At 35.0% G+C, this 19,175-nt stretch overlaps 1 protein-coding gene across 7 annotated transcripts in view; it reads right to left on the bottom strand.

Annotated features, from left to right (window-relative positions):
• Positions 1-406: 406 nt before the first annotated feature.
• Positions 407-19,175, bottom strand: part of LOC149796171 (uncharacterized) — a 45,227-nt gene continuing 26,458 nt past the window's right edge. For 6 of the 7 annotated variants that reach the window (XM_089966115.1, XM_089966111.1, XM_089966118.1 and 3 more), the window contains 5 exons: positions 16,845-16,941; positions 12,131-12,251; positions 9,104-9,171; positions 6,990-7,119; positions 407-1,754 (listed from right to left, as the gene is read on the bottom strand). In XM_089966115.1, coding sequence (XP_089822241.1) covers positions 1,668-1,754; positions 6,990-7,119; positions 9,104-9,171; positions 12,131-12,251; positions 16,845-16,941 — 503 coding nt within the window. In that variant the 3' untranslated portion in view covers positions 407-1,667. Of the gene's footprint in view, positions 1,755-6,989; positions 7,120-9,103; positions 9,172-11,712; positions 11,798-12,130; positions 12,252-16,844; positions 16,942-19,175 lie in introns of all 7 variants that reach the window. The other variant, XM_089966114.1, reaches the window with a different exon arrangement.

Here is a 19,175-nt window from a genome sequence, read left to right as displayed (position 1 = left end):
TGAATGGGCAAAGGGTCTAATCTTTTCCACAAAAAGAGAGAATCTGTATAATAGTCAAAGCATGGCAAATATAAAGGAAGCCAATATTTATATAGCGTAACTCATTCTGATCAGTGAGTACAAATACTGGATTATAACCTGGATGGATACTTATACGACTGAACTCATGAAATTAAACACATACTACCAGTAATATTCTGGTACCAAATATCCTGCAGTTTATTTCCAAACAGATCATTATTTTAGAGGAGATTCCCCCCCCCCCAACGCCCCAACAAATATATCCTTGTCTTACATAAAGTTAGGATTAAAGAAGAAAATCTAGAGAGTTCCTAAATTTTTGGCCTAGTCAGAAGTTATGAGCAGGTTACATGTAAGTACCTGAAGTGAGAAAATATATAAAGAGTTATGGAAAAGGCATTTTTTATTAAATAAGATGTAAAGAAAAGAACATGTCCAATTAAAGTATTTGTGTAACATAAGTTTTGATAATATTTTTCCATGCTTAAACAATGAATGCTAAAACAATATCACAATTTAAAAAGGCGATTATCTGATCCTAATTTACTACAGGTCTGTTCAATTTAAACATACATGGCACCCAGGGATGACAGTTTTGAAACAATATATCTCTAAGATTACTCAAAGAGTCTGTATGAAAACAATACAAAAGTTTGAAATTGCATCTACTGATGGCAACTCATGTTAAAAAAGCTTTCCCAGGGTCCCAAGTATTTTTATTAGAACTGCCAAGGGAAGAGAAAGAGGCCCACAGATCTGAACTGGGAAACGAAAATGGGACTTTACACTTTGGGAAGGGGCCCATAATGGTACCAAAAGCATTAATTCCATTATTCTCTCTTGACATATCCTGTTACGAGATATTCCTTGTTAACACCTACCAATATTGGGGTCTCTGCCATTTCATGGTAAGAGATATTCACACCAATATTTGGGTCTCTACCATTTCATGGTAAGAGATATACTTATGAGCAACTACCAATATTGGGAACTCTGTCATTACTTGACACATGCTTCCTATCTTCTGTTCTATTTTATCTTCTGTTTATAGTACTACTGCTTAGAAAGAAACAAATAAATGAGAATGATTCATGAAATTCATTAAAATTTAAATACAACAATAAAGTTTATTTCACATTTGTAATAACAAGAATTAGCTTCAAAATAACTGCACTACGCTGTAAGCCACTTCTGTTCTTCTGGATGAGGAATGTGAAAATATTATATTAATCAATGGTTTCTAACTCTGTGTAGCGTTAACAACATTATAGATTATAAAATGAAAATCAGTAGAATCATGTCTTTATCTCTCTGGTGAAAATTCCTCTACTTAAGCACCTGATCAGTTACATGCCTGATTATTTTTCTAATCTGATTGGGAGGTTTCATAACATTCTCTTTAAGCACTGTAAGAAGATTTAACTTAATCAATGCCTTGACACAATAAATTTTCTTTTCCAACTGGACCTATGATCTTTTTCCTGTTCTGTACTCCACCCAGAGGGCAGCTTTCATCCAATACCTGGCCTCAAACTCTGCTACAAGAGTGCAATATTATGTTCTGTACACAACAGTCCAGGACACACATGACAGGCCAGACTGAATTCAGCTGTAAAAATCAGTAGCCATGTTCCCAGGTGTAAAAATCAGTAGCCATGTTCCCAGCTGTATAAAAACTCTAGTGGCTTGCCTTCCTTGTACAATGTGTAATTAGAAGCAAATGCTTCAGCAACCTGCATAGAGACAAAAACTACCATGAATTACTAAATGAGTAAGAGAAAAAACTACATTGTTGTGTGTCATGTTCCAGATATGCTAACTCAATAGTTACAAAATAATCATGACGTGTTCATTTTGTGGAGAATATGCAGTGTTAAAATCCTAGCAAAATTTGATCAAGCAGTGTAAATTATTAGTTTTATGTGAATTATATTGCTATAAACATTTTGAAATCAATAAAAACAAATTACAATTATTTCTTGGCCATATCATCAACTAGAGCTATTAGTAGTGGGGCCATCAACTTGTGGTGATGCTCACTATATGCCATTTTGATTTACATTCTTTCATTTTAATGCCATTTATTATTAAGAAATAATATTCAATTTGTTTTTTATACTCCTTCCTGGTGTCATGTGCTGTGATTTGCATGCAGCTCCCATACATGTGTGAGTGTGCATCTCATCAGAGACAATTATGCATAAATAATAACTACTTGAAATCTTAGAAGTATAATTTGCCCAAGAACAGCCTTAATTTACAAGTATCCTATGTGAAAAATTACATTCAATTTATGCTAATTCTTTGTCATAACCTCAGGAACGCATCAATTATGTATATCAAGCATCACCTGTACAGCTATAGTGATGGGGCCATCAATTAGTATTATTAGTGAGGGGTTATCAAGTACAACTATTAGTGATGGGGTCATCATGTACAATTATTAGTTATGGATCATCATTTAGAGCTATTAGTGATGGGGTCATCGACTATGAGCTTAGAAATGCCTTTAACAAAAGAATGTGCAACCAGAGGCCATAAGCTTCTAATGCTAATGTGTGAAGTGTGAGAAATTAAACTCATTAACGGATTCAGTAGTCTAAAGGTATTGGTAAAACTGTCTGGAAACCAATAATTTTGGAGACTGCAATGCTGCAGAAACCAAAGTCTGGAGAACAACCAGAGGGATTATTTCCAGTAAATGACATCATTGAATACTTAAAATTCAAGGTCTATTCAATATAAAACCACATACAAAATGTGGTTTAAATCCAACAGACTTTCAAATTCACCTGCAGGGGTGGGGGTGGGTGCCCATTTTATGATCAAAGAAACACATTTTACTCCCAAAAATTGGTTTCTTTCATAAATGGGTTACCTGATCATAATAAATCAGGAGAACTGGCAAGAGATGGAGAGACTTGCATCCCCTTAGCCTGGAGAATGAACAACCTCTATCCCACTAATGTAAATGAATCAGCTTCAAATATCATTGAACTATTGGTTAGAGTTAGCATACTGTAATGCATTACCACATCTTGTGTGGGAATTTCTACCACACCAACCCATCCAATGCAGCATCAGACGTGCTGCCATATCACTTTGAAGCAGCTGAATTATTTGGAAAAGTAGTCTCTTCTGCTGCTGATATAGGTCATACCATGTCAAAATGAGCCCTTTTAGAGGCCTCCTATGCTGTTCATATAGGTCCTATAGGTCAAACTGAGCCATTTGGGATGAAAGGCCTCTTGTGCTGTTCATATAGGTCCTACCAGGTCAAACTGAGCCATTTGGGATGAAAGGCCTCTTCTGTTGCTGATATTGGTCCTACCAGGTCAAACTGAGCAATTTGAGATGTGAGGCCTCCTGTGCTGTTCATATAGGTCCTACAGGTCAAACTGAGCCCTTTGGGATGAAAGCCTCTTCTGCTGCTGATATTGGTACAACCAGGTCAAACTAAGTCCTTTGGGATGAAAGGACTCTTAGCTCAAGGCCAGAGGAAGTTGTCTCTGCCAATCTATCCCAGGACAATGAGCTTGAGCTGAGGTATTAGCCATTTACTCAGTTCAGAAGAGGTTGTTGTTGTTGTTATGGTTTTTAACATCATTTTTCAGCACACGATAGGTTATGTATGGCGGCCAGTATTAATGGTGGAGGAAGAAGCGGTAAAACCCCAGGAAAAACCACCGACCCACGAGAAGCTACTGGCAAGCTGTCTCACAAACCAACATTGGCTGAATCCTAGACTCGAACCCACACAGAGGTGAGATGGGAGTAATCCACAACAGAGAGTGCTTTAGACCACTCTGCCACTCGGGGCCCCATTTACAAATGGTTGTTGTTGTTGTTCTAGGGTTTAACGCCATTTTTCAGCACAAGATAGGCTATACATGGCAGCCAGTATAACTGGTGGAGGAAGAACCCTTGAAAACCCAGGGAAGAACCACCGACCCATGAGAAGCTATTCACAAAAGGTACTACTTCAAATCCACTCTAGTGTTCATTAGATACCCATAAGGCAAGGGCTGATGATGAATGAGGTTTTGCAACAGTGGCCAATTCCCTACGAAAGAGCCAATCCATCTTAGCATGTTATTAAGACAAATCAATGTCCCCTGATGGACAAGGATAATCAAGATTTTACTGGATTACAACTGGAGTTGTCTGATCACCAGATACATATACTTTTATATCAATATTTTAAGAAGAATGAATCTAGCTGTCAGGTAAACAGATGTGACATAAAGATCCTAAATAAACTGCTCCTATTTTTGAAGGTAAAATGTAGAAATGCAACAGTGATTCAGGGAAGGATGAGCTACAGATGAAGTGAGCAAAGCCCAGAATAATTAAATTTTTAAACTCCTGCTTGACAGAGTTTGATTTAGTGGCAAGAAGGAGCATTTTATTCTTTGCACATGCCACAAACACCATATCGACATTTAAGTACTTTGAAATGTCTGACATCCATTATGTAATACCACCAAATATTGGGATAAAGCACAAGTAGAGAGCTCAATTCCAAAATAAACTTAAATGTTGAAACATTATAACTGGTGTGGTCATTGCATATCTGACACTCTGACAGACCCATGTAGGTGCAGAAACATCATCTTCAGTGCCAAGAAAAACTTAAGACAAATATAAACAATGGTACCATCTAGTCTCTGATAAATGCACAGATGAACTCTAAAGACAATTGCAAGCCCCCCAAAAAAGTACTGACAGCAGCTAAAACAGCAACAAGTTAACACTGTATTCCACTGTCCAATCAATATTTTTAAAGACAGAAACTTTTTGTGTTTTATTGTAAATGTTGCAATTTTGTGAGCTTGTAATTGTATCTGTGGATTTCTGACAATGCTAGGTCTACATAAAATTTTATTTCGTGAAAATGTATTAAATGCTTCAAAGAAAACATTCAATTTCTTTTATTCAAGTTTAAATTTTCATTCATTTTCTATGAGCTTATACAAGTATATAATCATTCTATTTGATTACCCTAATCAGCAAGTGTAAATTAGACACACCTCCAGGTATTGTTTAAATCTGCCATTTTCTTCCAACAAACTGTTGTGATAATAAATTAGTTTTCATAAATATTTTTAAAAATTGCAACAATTCTTCAATATTTCAATCGATAATGGGGAAAATTAATCAAGGATGCTTTGTAATCCTAACAGTCGATATCCAGATTGTCTAAATGGGTGAGTTAGATTTATTCCTTTCCTGAAAGTTAGATGAAACATGGATAAAGGATTGTGTTTGCCACGTGATCAGCTGAACAAGGACACAACTGATGGCAACTACCCTGAGTTCTGTACACAAACGTTAATAGAAAATAATGTCCCATTAATAATATGAAGAAATAAAAATAAGAAATTAGAAATTGAAACTAAATAAGTTCAAATGAATGTATTGTAAAATTGGTCAAAAAACAAAGATCTTTGGAATTTATTGTGTGTAAGTTTTCTTGTCTAGGAAGCATTGCACCCCAGACAACATTATTACAAAGTTTAAAAATCTACTGTTTAATATTGGTTGTCCCAAAAGAAATGCTTCATCATCTTGATCTTTTAGACACTGGGTGACTCCTTATTTTCAGTCATTGGGCTGGGTCAGGAATCAAAACTAATTATTAATAAAGAAATACTAAAACAGTGATTTCAGATATTTATCTTCCGATATAATAAGCATATATTTTAAATGTTTGCTGCAATATACATCAATGATCAAATTCCATCTCACAAAAAGATTAATATGTACATCAGTATACTTCTAAATAGTAACTGCTTACGATTGTGTAAAATATTTTTAAATCATTTACTTCAAAGGCAGCATAAAAGAATGTCCATTAAAACTTAATAAGATAATACTGTATACTAAAGGCATTAATGTTTGCTGGAGTGAATTTCCTTTTACATCAATACGTTATTAACTGATTCGGCCCAGATCCCGTCTGTAGGCGTGATGAGGCTGTACCCTATTTCCGAGCTCTGCAGTATCAAGGTCATTTAAGATACACCAACGTGGGTGGTATTACAAAAAAGCAGACTGTTAAAGCTCTACAATGATACCAAATAATCGGGAAGTTCTAGTTGCACTACAAAATACAGAGGGAAAAACCTAGTTTTTTGGACCTGGATTTTTTTCACCCAAAATTCGCTCGTGGTCAGAATGCGATTTTGTGTCTGGATTTTAGACCTTTTGGCCTCAGCTCTAAGGCAGACCAGTCTGAACTGCACACAGACAGGTGATCCTTTGCAAAAACTAGGATAATGTGGGCATTTGGAATAAAGAGCAGTCTCCATACGAAAATGATGGGTCCATTAGGCAAAAAAAAAAATTCCAACTTTTACCCTTCTGTTCATGCGCAAGCAAAATAACCAATGGAAAATGATGTTTCTAATAAAACTAGGCATTAGTTTCATGAAATCCGATGTATTACGATGTATTCAGAAATAGCTCCCCAAATGTCTTTCCTATGCACATTTCAGGCGAAAACGACAAAAACCTCTGGGGCCGAATGAGCTAAGCAGCTTTAAAATTGATTTTCATAATTTACTGAAGTGTGACAATTGTCTACTGCGGTATAATTTATGCAACTTAGCAATTTCATATTTTGAAAAGTAATAAAAATCTTTTATAACAAACATATCACTGAAATCGAAACATACTTCTCTGCCAAATAATGAATGTTTGTTTGGAGGTTAACAAGACATTGTGTCATGTGATTCAATAGGCAGAGCAATATATCATCTTGGGTAAGGTCAATTATACAATGTAACTTAAGGTTAGCATGCAAGGTCCCCTTTGGGACCTCAAAGACATTTTCTGAGTCTCAAAATCCTCAGAAAATATTTTAAGAGGTTGGCAGGTATGTTTTATGGCCAAGTGAGCTATAAATCTTCTGTCTCATTAAACATGATAATCTCCCTTAAAAATATAATACATTTTATCGTACATACTGGTTGAGACATACTGGTTCCTGATATATGAGGTGTAATTATGACATTTGGCAGAGACCACAAAGGACTGTCCGCAGGCAAGGGTTCAGTATTGAACACATCCAGTATAGCACCACCAATCCAGTTTTTCCTAAAAGACAAATGTAATACAAATGTAATGTAATACAACTAAAAGAAATGTAATGGAGTGATACTCATTCTGAACATAGGATTTATCAGTGATCTCAGCCTCATACTGGAAATTTCTTATGTAGAGGAAGGGAAGCAATGAAGAAAATGATTCTGACAAAATTGGCAATTTCTGACATTTGTGAGACATCTTCTTCAAGCTGATACTTTATATACAATATTTTTACAGTTATGAGACACCATCTTCAGGGAAGATACATTATATATATATATATATATATATATATATATATATATATATACACTAACATACAGGTTAGAGAATTTTTAATTCTTACTCTATGGAGATTTGAACCCAGGTCCAAAGGTAAAAGACACCCATCGCCTTGCCTGCACACACCAGTCCATACGCCATCACAGCTAAGCACACATCGCCAAAACTGTGATGCAACTGAGTCGGTGTTATATGCACTAGTGTGTAGCAGACACACTTGCATGATGACCTAGTTAATTAGTTACTAATTACTTTATTACTTACTTACCAATCAATTACTAGGTCATTATTATTTGTATTAATTCTGCCTACTATTATTAAGCATTCTCCTATAGAATCCAGGGATATCACTCTTTCCATTCTGTCTGGTGTGTGTATAATCAGAAACCACTGTACATGAAGATATTTTGTGGATACTGTTGTCTGCAAACATATCTTGTCATTCAAACTTCATTTTATTATGAAACATTTCAGGACTGAAGTTCTAACAAATCTGGATAGATCATAACACTGAAAAAAAATAATACATATTATGTTTAAGTGAAAAAAAACAAAACATCTCCATAACTTAATCCTGGTCATTACTTAATCTTTAATTCGTGAAACTTGTAAGCTGCCAGTTCTAAAATAAAATGTTTACCAAGATTTTACAATGATGTAGTGATTTACCAATTGTTGTGTTCCCAAAGCAACAATGTACTAACCTGAATGAATTTAATATATGTATGTCTACCTTCATCAGTAAAGTATGCACCTTGCCTACTGTTTCTTTGTACCCCACCCTTACCAATTTCAAAAATCAAAAGCATCAAGATATGTTGTTGTTGTAGGGTTTAACGCCATTTTTCAGCACACGATAGGCTGTACATGGTGGCCAGTATTATTGGTGGAGGAAGAACCCGGGAAAACTCCGGAAAGAACCACCGACCCACGAGAAGCTACTGGCAAGCTTTCTCACATACCCACATTGACTGAATCTTAGACTCGAACCACCGCAGACAGAGGTGAGATGGCAGTGATCCATAACTGAGAGCGCTTTAGACCACTCTGCCACTCAGGGCCCCCCCATCAAGATATGAAATATGCACAAAATTTATCATTTTATTTATCAATTAATTATATTTAACCTGATCTCCCCTAACATTGTTAATCTTGTTTGTGTTTCAAACCAAACAAACACTGTAAAAGTAAACAACCAGACAGACTGCACACTGTCCTAGTTTCTAGAACAGTCAATTTTCAGGAAAAACTGTCTTCATCCAATATCTGCAACATCTAGTTTTAACATTTCTAAAAGGAGAGGAACAAAACAGAAAAGTGTAACTCTTAAGGGATTCACCCCCAAAGTTACAGAAATTTAAGGAATTATTCATCTGTTGTCTCAACAAAAACAGACTGCTCTCTCTCTCTCTCTCTCTCTCTCTCTCTCTCTCTCTCTCTCTATGTTATAAGTGAGGCCATTGTTATGATCTGTTATGACCAAAGAAGACTGAATCATCATAGTGCATTAAAATCCTACAATTTAATCTCACATTACAACTGGCCACAGTCAAACCAATTTTTACAAGAAATTAAGTGGTATAAATTATATACTAGTAATAATAAGACCATGTCCATACCCACATCATAACAGGGGCCAGCTGTATGATGAAGAGCTTAATATACAGGGAACACTTGATTTCCCAACACCTGTAATTTATATATGACATACCTGACAGCATTAACCAGACTAGCATCATCAATCACAGTCCCCCTTCCAATATTTATAAATATACTTCTCTGAAATAAAACAGATAAGACATTCATGAAAAAGTGAATAAAGCAATGTTGATGATGTGTATAAATATAAAAAATGAATAAAGCAATGCTGATGTGTATAGATATAAAAAGTGAATAAAGCAATGTTGATGATGTGTATAGATATAAAAAGTGAATAAAGCAATGTTGATGATGTGTATAGATATAAAAAGTGAATAAAGCAGTGTTGATGTGTATAGATATAAAAACAATTCCAAATGTATGAATCTTCTTAAGCAGCAAATCAATGAGACTAGAGTGAAATATGTATCACAGTTATTGTTTGTTCGCAAACCATACTGTTTGAATTAAACTGACCTTAGAATGTAGCTGGAACTCAAGTAAGAAATTTTTCAAAGTGGACCTGAATCAAAACATAAATCATCATAAGCTTTTGATAACAGGAGTCCCTTGATGAGACTGGTGCTCTACTGGCTGAAAAGATTTTCCAGTAATCCAAGATAAAACTATCTTTTCTTTTTAACTGATCAGTGTTCTAATATTTTTGAGTGATATGATTTTCAAAATGGCTGCCATGATGGCCATGTTGGATGTCAGATGGGCACCGTTTTATTTTAAGATCAACTTGACATCATAAGAAGTCTTTTTTTTTAAGAAGCCATATTCATATGACCATCCATTCAGGAGGAAAATTTATAAAAGTTTTCAAGTTGGCCACTGTGGCAGCCACATTGGACAAATAGTCAACATGCCATTCCAAAAGCTCTTCTGGTCTATTATGATTACAGCTAAAAAGAATGGGATGAGGTCATTTTGCTTACATGTACATTTGTTTGCCCATCTATTCATTCAGCCGTTAACATTATAGCATACATCCTGTAACATATTTGTACATACAGACTTGAAACATAGGGATATTTTTGGGATGGGTCTGTAAAATGTTCACAATGGTTTTCTAATTCTGGTATGGCCTCAAGGAGTGGAGCTTGGAGGTAAGGTTGCTTTTTGTTGTTTGTTTTTTAAAATCTCAAAAATACTTTCTTAGGTACGTAGCTTTAGAATTTAAAGTTGTTATGTATCATTATCAATGCCAGATATATAATATGAAACATATTTAATTACATCCTTGGGTCATGCTGCATGGGTAAAGGAACAGTGCCTCCGCATCCTCATTTGGTAACTCTTGAGATCACCATCCTTGTATAAATTATTATTTTGATGAGATGAAATCAGGCAAACATCCTATACAGACTCTTGATCATGCCTCTGGGATAGTGGATTTGCTTCTTGGTCATCACTTGGAAACTGCTGAGTTTCTCACCCCATGAACTATTTACAAGTTTGATTGACACCAGAAGATAAAATCAAATATACATTCAATTCAGACCATAAGTCATGCCCCTGGAGTAGTGTATTTGTTCTCTGATATTGCTTGAGAAACTCTTTAGAGCCCCATCCTAGAACCACATGTAAGTTTGAGGACATGAGATGAAATCAATCACACATCCAATATACACCATTAGTCATGCCACATGGGGGTAGTCAAATTGCCCCTAGGTCATCACTTGGAAATTGTTGAGATCCCCACACTATAACCATTTAGACTGTTGAAGGACATGAGAAAATGAAATAAAATATGCATTCATCACAGATCCCAAGTCATGTTTCTGGCATATGGGACTTGTCCATGTGTTGTAACTGTGAAGATTTCTTTTCTAGCCTATAAACATGAACACACTGAATATGAAGCGACCAAAGTAATATTGGTTATGTGTATAGATATATTCACTTTTTATATCTATACACATCATCAACATTGCTGGCCTTACTTAAAGTTGCATGGCTTGTAAGTTTGAAAATCAGCATGCCACTGACCTAATTCTAGTTATAAAATCTATTGAGACTTTCATGCCTAACTGAGACAAAATCAAATCAAGAAGAATAAACTAATTAAAAAATAACCTTATTCTTATGGCCACCATAGATAAAAAAATAACCTTATTCTTATGGATACCATAGATAAAAATAACCTTATTCTTATGGACACCATAGATAAAAAATAAACCTTATTTTTACGGCCACCATAGATAAAAAATAACCTTATTCTTATGGACACCACAGATAAAAAAATAACCTTATTCTTATGGACACCATAGATAAAAGTTAATCTTCTGTGTTCATCTAGCACAAATCAGCTTTCAATTTGGCACAAGTTTTTTTTATTGCATGGACTCTTGTGTTGAGCATTAGGTTAAACCAAACTCAAGAACAATTTATGTCAAGGAGAACATGTATATTTAACTGACAGCTTTTCACTTGATTAGCTGATGTGTAATATATTTACCAATATTGTCACTACTGACTGATTACGTAGATCTGTACTGTATTTATCCAGGACAAAACAGATCGTTTTTTTCTTTACTCAGGTATCTAACAAATTTCATTTCTTCATATTAAATGGTCCTTTACTTAAAAAGAAAAACATATTCTGCATGAACAAATATGTGCAATGCAAGTATCTTTTGAAAGGTAAAAAGAGGGTCCTAAAACTCTTGTAAGTACCATTTTATATAAAAACACATCCTCTCTAAAATGTCCACTTTGCAGATTTTTCCAACATATAGTCACCTGAGCATTCTGTATTATCCTAAAATCAAACCATTGTGTAATGGTCATTCTGTATTATCCTAAAATCAAACCATTGTGTAATGGTCATTCTGTATTATCCTAAAATCAAACCATTATGTAATGGTCATTCTGTATTATCCTAAAATCAAACCATTGTGTAATGGTCATTCTGTATTATCCTAAAATCAAACCATTGTGTAATGGTCAGAAGCTTCTTTAACTTAATTGATTCTGTAAGATTATACAGCTGACATTTAAACAATACTACAACTCTGAATTTAGTATTTTACAGTGGAAGATGGTAACAATTAGTGCTGATGGAATACAACAATGCAAACAGGTAAAAAGATACCTTCTCTTGGCACCTGGACAGTGTGTCCCCTGATAGAAGGTTCTGTGTATCCTTTGTACTGGGTAGAACATTACAAATGTAATCACATGACTGTAATAACTCAGGTAGTTCTTCTTCAGATCTGGAAGTGGCAATAGAGCAACGCAAATTTTGAATATCCATACCACAGTTTACAATTCCAGATTAATTTGTCTGCATGGGTAAAATGAATTTTTCAACATATGGATCACCATTCGAAAAGCATATTCATTTGTGAGAGATTTTACAATAGGAATACCATGCTTCCAGCATGTATAAAATAAATGCTGTTTGTTTTTACCCTACTGCTTCAGTGGTATCCTGTTGGTCTATTGATTCATCCACCCATATCCTCTGTCCATCCTGGGGTGTTGGTCTATTGATTCACCCACCCATATTCCTCTGTCCCTCCTGGGGTGTTGGTCTATTGATTCACCCACCCATATCCCTCTGTCCATTGCAGGCTGTTAATCCATCGATTCATCCACCACTTCTTCACTAGCCAAGGTTGTGATATGTTAACCTTATCTACACCTTGGCAGATTGAGCAGATATTTTTGTTCTTAGGGTCTTTAAATTTCATTGGATATTGATTCATCAACCCTTATCTCCCTGTCCATCATAGGTGTTGGTCTATCAATTCATCCATCCATATCCCCTTGTCCATCCTAGGCTAGCCCAATACCACTATGATTCTCCAATGCAGTCAAGATTTCCAGTAAAACAGTGTACATATATGCAGTCATGTTTAACAGCACTGCAGCACAAAAGTAAATACAGTCAAATCCAGTTTTCTCGATTATGTTGGGGGTGTGAAAAAGTTGTCAACATAATTAGGTTCTGAGATACCAGGGTCTAATCGACAAATGTACTGCAGAACAATGATTATGCATCTCTAGAACCAAAAATGAGGAGCATTGTTTCCAAAACCAAATGCCATTTCTAAAGCACAAGAAAAATAATAATTCAGTCATGCCAGGTTGCAGGAAAAAAAATTGATGGTCTTTTAAATGTGATTATGTAACAAATCACACATTTTTACAACACTTAAGTTATTGTTACAATGTCAGTGGTTTAAGTCTTTTTTATCTCCTGTGAATAGCCGCATCCCTTTGGTAGCCTCAGCAAGGCAACAGTTTTCTCACACTGACCAAAATCTATGCCAGTTTAAGTACATGTACACGTAGGACTGTGCTTCTTTTAAAAATATTTTCTTTTGATTGTGCAGACTTTAACTAGCAGCAAAATGTAACTGACCAAAAATGTGCGTGAAAATTGATTGCTTTTGTTGATCATCAGAGGTTCCTTTACACCGATAAAATCTGCCTTTGTACCAAAAAAAAAAAGACGAGGCTGTCAGTATTCAAGTAATGACAAACTCTAAAAAGTGTTTCAAGTCAACTGTCTCAATATCAAATTCTGTAAGAAACTGACTTACTCTATTCATACAGTTGTAGTCCCATATCCCTCCTGACTTTTATCAGTGACTGTTGGCAACGGCACAGCATCAGAAGGAGAGTCGACATATCACTTTGATAGATTACAAGACTTTGACATTCGATTCAAGATGAAACAATACAAATGAAAGCAGTCCTCTGTTTCATATATGTTACTCTTATCAATCACTTACTGTTTTCATTCCATTTACATTGAAGAATCTGTAATCATGGCACAGCAATGGACAACTTCAAAGTTCATGTTCTGGTGACTTCTGGAATTCTAGATCCACATATTTTACCAAAAAAAGAACTGCATTTCATCTTAGGGAGAATTATCAGTATTAATGATATGTTCCCAATGATGTTAAACACTTTCAGAAATCAGAAAGCTGTAATTTGATCGGTAAATGAAAAGAAAAACAGAACATGACCTCATATCAGTGCCTACCAGTTCCACTTATCAGAAGCTGTTACAGTGTGACCCCGCTATAGCGCGCTCCGTTATGAAACGAATTCAGACATAACACGGTCATGGCGTGGCTCCCAAAATTTCATATACATGTGTTTTTCTTGTGCACAAAAAAATTCTTTCTTAAAAAGTACAAAGAAAAAAAGTTTATCATTTTGGAGAAGAGATCATGTATGAATAATACAAGACAATCGTGGCTTGGCTCCTGAAATTTTATATGTATTTTTCCCATAAATGAAAAAGTATTTTTTTCTTCTTAAAAGTACGAGGAAAGAAATGCATACAAAGTTTATTCTGGGATTGCGTAGGTCTTCGCCAATGCTGCAAACTTGGATTGTTTTTCCTTATTGGCTGCAAAACATACCATGTGGCTTTTTTTATTTATTGGTGACATTGTTGGCTGTTTAAACTTGAATATACAACCATTGGTTTGGAGTGGAAAAATTCAGAGGGCCCATGAAAGGAAGCCACAAACTAGATATAAAATGCGCTGAAATTTATCTATTGTTACATAAACAAATTCTTCTTTGTCCATATTGACAAACCATCTAAACAGTGCATTGTTATATCATAATCCGCTTATCTTGACATCTAGTATGAGCACTGCATGTTGTGAGATATCTACCTTTTTGCTGCTGACATTTCTTGTAACAGAGATCAACCAGACGAGGCATTATCTCGTAATCTATCTTTCATCGGATTTACAGCCGCTCACTAGTAGTTAATATATTTACAAAGACTGACATTTGTATGTGGATGGTATGTAAAATTCCTCTTCTTTTCACTCAGAATTAAATCCTTCAGAACGCTCTCAGTTTCTGTAATAATCCCTGTCATCAGAACACCTGCGTCTCTATTGTCTGTTGAACCTTTGTTAATTTTCAGATGCATGCATGGAAGGCAGCATCACGCTGCTACCACAAATGTAAAAAATAATAATACATACTCCTTTTTTAAAATGTACCCAGATAAAACAGTTTGCTGAAATTTCAAAGGAAACACATTACCTTTGAAGCACCGACTGTTACGAAAACATACTCAGCAAATGGAAAAAATCTCAATCATGCAATACAATTATTTGATGTTGCCACCACAATAAGAAATGGCATTTGTCTGGTTCTCCAAAGCTGTCCTTCAGCGATGACTTCAATAGCGCATGCACACTTCATCAAAGAAAGCCAGCTACAATCTTTCAATAACAGCAAAGAACTTTTCTTCAAAGGAAGGCAGTACCAAACTTAAATAAAAGTGATGGAATCTGACATATTTTTGCCTTTTCCAACATGACTGGAACACGTTAACTGTGCTGTGAAAGTTTCCTTTTTGCAGGGAAAAAGTTTATGTTTACGAACGCTACCAATGGTGGCTTAAAATGCAAACTAACTTTTACCAACTTGGAACATACTGAAAAATAAATGTGCTTCATCATTCATTACTTGATTGTGCTATGTTTTTCCACTGAATTCAGACCAATATGACCTGTTACAAAATTAATGAATATTTTAAAGCTGTATGTGTGCATATTTTCGATGGAATCACTTGTATTGTGGATTCAATGTATATGATGAGGTTCGTGGGTGAGTACACGGTGTTGATGCTCTATTCACGCTATACATTAGACATTTATAGATAAACAGGATTCACATATATGTACCAATTCATGGTTCTTTAAATAAACTATTATATATGTCTTCTCCATTTTCACTACAGGTGTATTTCTCATTTAATATTCATCAATTTAAGATGGTAACTGTGCCGATGAAGCACGTATTTTACCACTCGCATTTATTACTTACACCCCCCACAATTTATTTTCAGTACATTTTCTTCAGCTAACTGACCTGGTTGCTTATAACACGGTTTGATCTATAATGTGGTCGGGTTCTATGGCTCCCAACTACTGTGTTATAGCGGGGTCACACTGTACTTATTTCAATCAGATTGAATTAACTTCAATTAGTTAAAGCTTATCAATAATCCCAATGAAACTTGACCAATTGCAAACTTATAATTACTTAGTTTTCATACTACCATTTGCCTGAATTCTCACTGACTGAACAGACACCTGAAAATTTTCATACCAAACTGACTAGCTTATAAGATGAGTCAAACTGCAATTGGCACAGACCCAGATCTGCCTTTACAACATGTGCTGGCAGATCTGATTCTGTGTAGTTTGTTAGGATTAATCAGTAGAATAAATAATACAGCCTTAATCTACAGGCACATTATTATACGGCTGGTCAGGATCTTAGTTTTTTGCAATTTGACTCGACTTGAGTACATATGATATGTATTAGGTACAAATTCATTTTGTTGAAATTTTTCATTTAATTGTCCAAGTTCAACAAAATGGAAAATGTTCAGCTGAGATTCAGTATTGCTTTTTCAGTGCATGCAGATTTTCATAATAAATATTTCACAAATGTCAAGTTGGCCAAGCATTAGCTAATAAGTCAATAATGTAGAAACTATCTGACAAATTAAATCTTGTAAATATGTTTGTATACATTTATACCAGTAGATGAGTTACTTATATTTCTTGCCATTGAAATGATTTTGCTGTATCTATCACTCTTACTAAAGTTATCTATTGAATGAGATCATTACCATCATTATGCTAAAATTGACAAACTAGGCAAATAAATCTTTGGTTGGTTGGTTGGTTGGTTGGTATATAAATGTACACAACCTGATTAGATTTTTGTGCCATTTAAATGAATCCTATATATTAAAAAGTCTACAATTTCTGGTATTTGTTTATCATGCAAAAAAAAGTTTTACATACTTATAAGTGTCAACAGCTGAACACATTTTTTCACCAATCGGTCTGGTTTTGGTAAGGCCCCAAACTGACATCCCAAATGTCTTACAAGTCCTGGCAACTAAAACAGAAACAAGAAGATACATTTCAAGAACCTTAAACATTTTATATGACTCATGATATTTCTACTTAAAAGTGGGTTTTACTTCCACATTCCATCCAACTAATGTACACTGCTAATTTTACTGTACAAACTAAAAAGGGGGCCCCAAGTGTTGTTGTTGTTGTTGTTGTTGTTGTAGGGTTTAATGCCATTTTTCAGCACATGATAGGCCATACATGGCGGCCAGTATTAATGGTGGAGGAAGAACCCAGGAAAACCCCAGAAAGAACAACCGACCCACAAGAAGCTACTGGCAAGCTTTCTTGCTTACCCACGTTGGCCAAACCTGAGACTCAAACCCACGCAGACAGAGGTGAGATGGCAGTGATCCATAACAGTGAGTGCTTTAGACCACTCTGCCACTCAGAAGATAGTGACAGAGACAAAGACAGGCCCTTTTACTGCCCTTCAGGTAGGGCTGGTTTCAGTGGCAGCAAAGAGTAATCCCATTACTTATTTGATCATATAACATATTTCATGGAAAAACATGTCCATACTGTTAGCATTCTACTCTTCCCTTATAAATTCCAGTTCACCAATTGCAATTTGAGAAGGAAAAAAACAGAAATGAAAACTTTTGAAATCATCATTTTCACTTTGCAACTTGTACCAAAGGCCCATTTTTATAAAAGAGTGTGTCTTAGAATTAGAAGTGAACTTAACATCCCCCTCATCTGCGTAAGAAATTTCTCACTGAAGCATGCATACTGTACTTAATATTTTTAATATACCTTTATAACTTTCGTACAATCAATTCATACAAATCCATTTAATAGCTACATTGTGTGCTAAAAATATTATTTGGACATTATTCATAATACATATCTAAATAAAATGTCAAAATGCATGGTAACTGCAGCATCTAAAAATGTATTATCATATACCTGGTATACTTGCTTGTAAGTCAAGTTCAACTGCAAACTGCACAGACCCAGATCTGCCATCACAGAATGTGCTGGTAGATCTGGGACTATGCAATGTGCATGGAGTAATCAATAAAACCAACATTTCCCTAATCTGCCAGTGCATCATGCAAAGCAGATTAGGGTCAATGCTGTTTACAGTTGAACTTGACTTATATGGGAGTAAATATGATATTGCAACTGGTATGAAAAATGGCCAATGAAACTTCTTTTAGTATGGACTTCAATAATTTCATGCAGTTCTTCCTTCAGTTTTCACTGACAGTATGCATTCAATTCATTCTTCAATTTACTGCCATAGCATACATACCAACCACCCAAGTGGTATAAGGGCAATTATTGCTACTATAAGTGTAAAATTTGGGTGTAAAAAGTGTAACCTATATAATACATGCCAGAATTACAGCATTAATTAAAGATACATTTATTCTGCTACTAACCTGGTTCTGAAGCTAGTCAAAATTCTTGTCACAAAGGACAAAATCCATATGGATTAGAACCAGAATACAAACACAAAATATATTTAAAATTAATTATATTCAGCACTCACTTTAATTAGTCTACTGCATGATCATGAACAGATATTCCACAGTAATCAAGGTCAGATGCTCAGAGTGCTGTATTACATTACTCTCATATTCTTCTTTTAAAGTTTGTAAAGCAGTGTTGATTTGTCACTTTTTCTGATCTCACTTGTTTTGAAGTTTGATGAGATCCATCTGCTCTAACATTTTCCATCGTATAACATAAACAACTCACACCATAAAGCCATTTTGCTTAACATGTGGCACCATTTTCTTTAAAAGCATAGACGGATCTGTTAACTCACTGGCTTATCAACATAATGAATCTGTTAGGCAAAGATCAAATTTGAAGATACCTGTCTGCTTTCTTGGAAATGGGTATTAGTTGCTATAAATAGCAAATAAGGAAAGCACTCTTCTGCTATTCTTATGCAGCAGTCATCTTTTTAGGAATCTACTCAAAATTATAGGAGTATACTTAAAGATGTGAAAACAAAAATCACAGAACTTTTTTAATTGCTTTATTTTTATTTTTGTTATAGCAAAAAAGCGTAATACATATACAGATGAGTGTAAAGTGGAATTTGGTGAGAAAAAGCATAATGATTATGCCAAAAGCTTAATGGCTGGCATGTATGCTGTAAAGGGAATGTGGAAGTAAAATAATATTAATAGTCAAATATATTTTTTGAATCCTTATCAAAGCAGGAACATTTATTTTTGAAACATGATCACTATTCAAAAA

Source organism: Sinohyriopsis cumingii, chromosome 7, assembly GCF_028554795.1.
Source record: "Sinohyriopsis cumingii isolate HCF-2022 chromosome 7, ASM2855479v2, whole genome shotgun sequence".
NCBI classification, from domain to species: domain Eukaryota; kingdom Metazoa; phylum Mollusca; class Bivalvia; order Unionida; family Unionidae; genus Sinohyriopsis; species Sinohyriopsis cumingii.
The sequence above is the reverse complement of the archived record's forward strand: the minus strand, read 5'-3'. Positions and strand labels throughout refer to the sequence as shown.